Genomic DNA, 2,645 nt, shown 5'->3' with positions numbered 1-2,645 from the left:
GGTTTTTTCCTCTCTTTGAATTTCTTCAGTTTTGTTGCTGCTTTGGTCCCGCCAGAGGGTTGTGAAAGTGATCCTCAGCACTTCTGCCCGCCGGTCCCCCAGCCCTTCCAGTTCGTGGGCATTTTCTCAATGAAGATCCCAATTCCCCTCGCAGTAATGAGTAAATTATATCATTGCCACCAGATGAGTTTGGGACCTTCCTCGTGTGACAGGCAATTCCCCCTCCCAGCACCTCCAGTCCTTTCTCATATTGATTGGACTTGTGAAAAAACAAAATTAAGAGTAGCTCGTGATAAGAAAAGGAGAATGAGTCACAGCCACTCTTGAGATGCTCTCACCAAAATCACAAGAGAAGCATTTTCCAAATGACTCGAGATGTGTGCTGCTGGGAGGGAGCAGGGGACAGGGCTTTTGCTTTGTGATGAGGGCCAGCTCTAAGACTGCCACTCCTGTTATCAATAAGCTGCAAGTTTCACGTCTGTTCTTATTCCAAGGGAGAGAGCAGGAGCTCGTGAGGCACCGTGGAAATGGCTCTTGTGGAGGACGTGCTCCTGCCCACCAACCTCACCTCCAGCAACCTGAGCAGCTGCAACGTGCACAACCAGCACTTCTCAACCAAAGTCATCTTCTCCCTTTTCTACACCATCCTGCTGGTGTTCGGTGCCTGTGGGAATATCCTGGCCCTCTGTATCACCTTCCAGCGCAGGAAGAAGAAACTCAACTCCACTGACCTCTACCTGGTGAACCTGGCGCTCTCCGATGCCCTCTTCACCCTGGCATTGCCGGGCAGGATCGCCTACTACATCCTGGAGTCTGACTGGCCCCTTGGGGACTGGTTCTGTCGGATCACAGCTTTCCTTTTCTACATGAACACCTACGTGAGCATCTACTTCATGACCTGCGTGAGCGTGGACCGCTACGTGGCCGTGGTGCGCACCCGGCACCCCGGCAGGATTCGGAAGATGAGTCGGGCCAGGGCCATCTGCATCCTCATCTGGTCCTTGGTGTTCCTGCAGACGGCTCCGCTGCTCCTGCGGCCCATGACGCGCAGGATGGGAGACAAGCTGACCTGCATGGAGTACTTCAACTTTGAGGAGATTCCCAATCTGCCCTACCTGCTCCTGGTGGCCTGCATGCTTGGCTTCTTCCTGCCTGTGGGAATCATCTTGGTGTGCTATGTAAGGATCAACCTCAAGCTCTGCCAGACGGCCAAGGAGAACCCGCTGACAGTGAAGAACGGGCACCACCACCGGGCCTTCACCGTCATCCTGGTGGTTCTGCTGGCTGTCCTGCTCTGCTTCAGCCCCTACCACCTCAACATTGTCCAGTTCATGGTCAGGAAGATCCTCTACCAGCCGTCCTGCCGTGAGCAGCAAGCCTTCAAGATGTCCCTGCAAATCACTGTGGCATTCATGAACCTCAACTGCTGCATCGACCCCATCATCTACTTCTTCGCCTTCCGGGGCTACAAGCGGAGGCTGCTCCGCATCTTCAGGAACAGCGGCTCCCTGGCCACTTCCTCCACTGCCAAGACCCCCTCGGAGAGCAACAGCAACAGCCAGCCGCCCGGCTCCAGCTCCGTCTAGCAGCACCAGCCCCTCCCTTTGCCCTGGCCTGTGACTTACGGACCATCCTTGATGGCAGGAGGGGGAGTCAAACTGCAGGACCAGCACCAGTCAAACTGCAGGACACGGGCTCAATCGCTCACCTGCCTGGAGCCAGGAGCTCTCACAAAGCCAAGCTGACAGGGACAAAGCCCTGCCTGGCTCTGTGTGCCTGGCTCTGTGCTCAGTGCTGCTGCACCTGCCAGCCCGGAGCACGGAGACGCTCCTTTTCATCCCAGCCCCAGAGGGGCAGCTCGTGCAGCTGCCCTGCCTGGCACACCCAGCTGGAGATGTCCCAGCACTGCACTGCACCCCTCTCCCGTGCCTGTCTGCACCCCTGTGGGGCTGGGGTGGGCTGGTAACCACCATGGGTGTCCCTCTGCCCCCTTCCCCTGCGCTGCCCCTGGAGCACTACAGCACCATCCCTGCAGGCTTTACGGCAGACAGCATGAGGAGATGGACTCAGGGCACTCCAGGGAATGGCTGGGATGTTATTTGCATGCAGAAGATAGCCTACAGCTCCTTCTGCACACCAACAAACAGCAGCTCTGCTCTCTGCCTGCCCAGCATCCTTCTCCTGCACCAGGGCTCTGCATGGGGCAAGCAGTAAGTGTGGGGCATGTGGGAGATGCTGGAAAAGCCCTCTCCCAAGGAAGAGGTGTGAGGTGTGAGGATGAAATTTGTAGAGCTCCTGGATGTGCTGCTGCCTACATTCACCATTGGGGTGGCTGCTTCTTCCCCAGGGTGCTCTTCCTTGCACCTGACCGCACTGCAGTCACCCTGGGACCCACTGCCAGGAAGGGGATCGTGGGGATGGCCTGGATTCCAGCCCAGCTCTAAGGCTGCAAACCTGCCCTGGATGTGTTCATGGGCCAAACCTTCCCATAGTCCTTAGCAGAGAAATAGGAACAAGAACTGAGAGTGGCCTTTTGTGACCTTGACCAGCCTAAAAGCTCATGCCCTGAGGAGTCTGAGAGCCTTTCTATGGGAGTTTACTTGTGACTATTGCCAGAGCAAGAGAAGGAACCCTGGGACATCAGG

The 2,645-nt window shown here is 56.6% G+C and overlaps 1 protein-coding gene across 1 annotated transcript; it reads left to right on the top strand.

Moving 5' to 3' along the window:
• Positions 1 to 527: 527 nt before the first annotated feature.
• Positions 528 to 1,586, top strand: LOC102036593 (G-protein coupled receptor 183-like). The gene has a single exon (XM_005424140.1). The coding sequence runs from the start codon at positions 528 to 530 to the stop codon at positions 1,584 to 1,586; it is 1,059 nt and encodes a 352-aa protein (XP_005424197.1).
• Positions 1,587 to 2,645: the final 1,059 nt, after the last annotated feature.

The sequence above is a fragment of the Geospiza fortis genome, unplaced genomic scaffold (genome assembly GCF_000277835.1).
Source record: "Geospiza fortis unplaced genomic scaffold, GeoFor_1.0 scaffold84, whole genome shotgun sequence".
Taxonomy (NCBI): Eukaryota; Metazoa; Chordata; class Aves; order Passeriformes; family Thraupidae; genus Geospiza; species Geospiza fortis.
This window is presented reverse-complemented; position numbering and strand designations above follow the sequence as displayed.

Bases quoted from the DNA above. Each gene is read 5' to 3' on its own strand.
- LOC102036593 (XM_005424140.1), top strand. From the start codon at position 528: ATGGCTCTTGTGGAGGACGTGCTCCTGCCCACCAACCTCACCTCCAGC.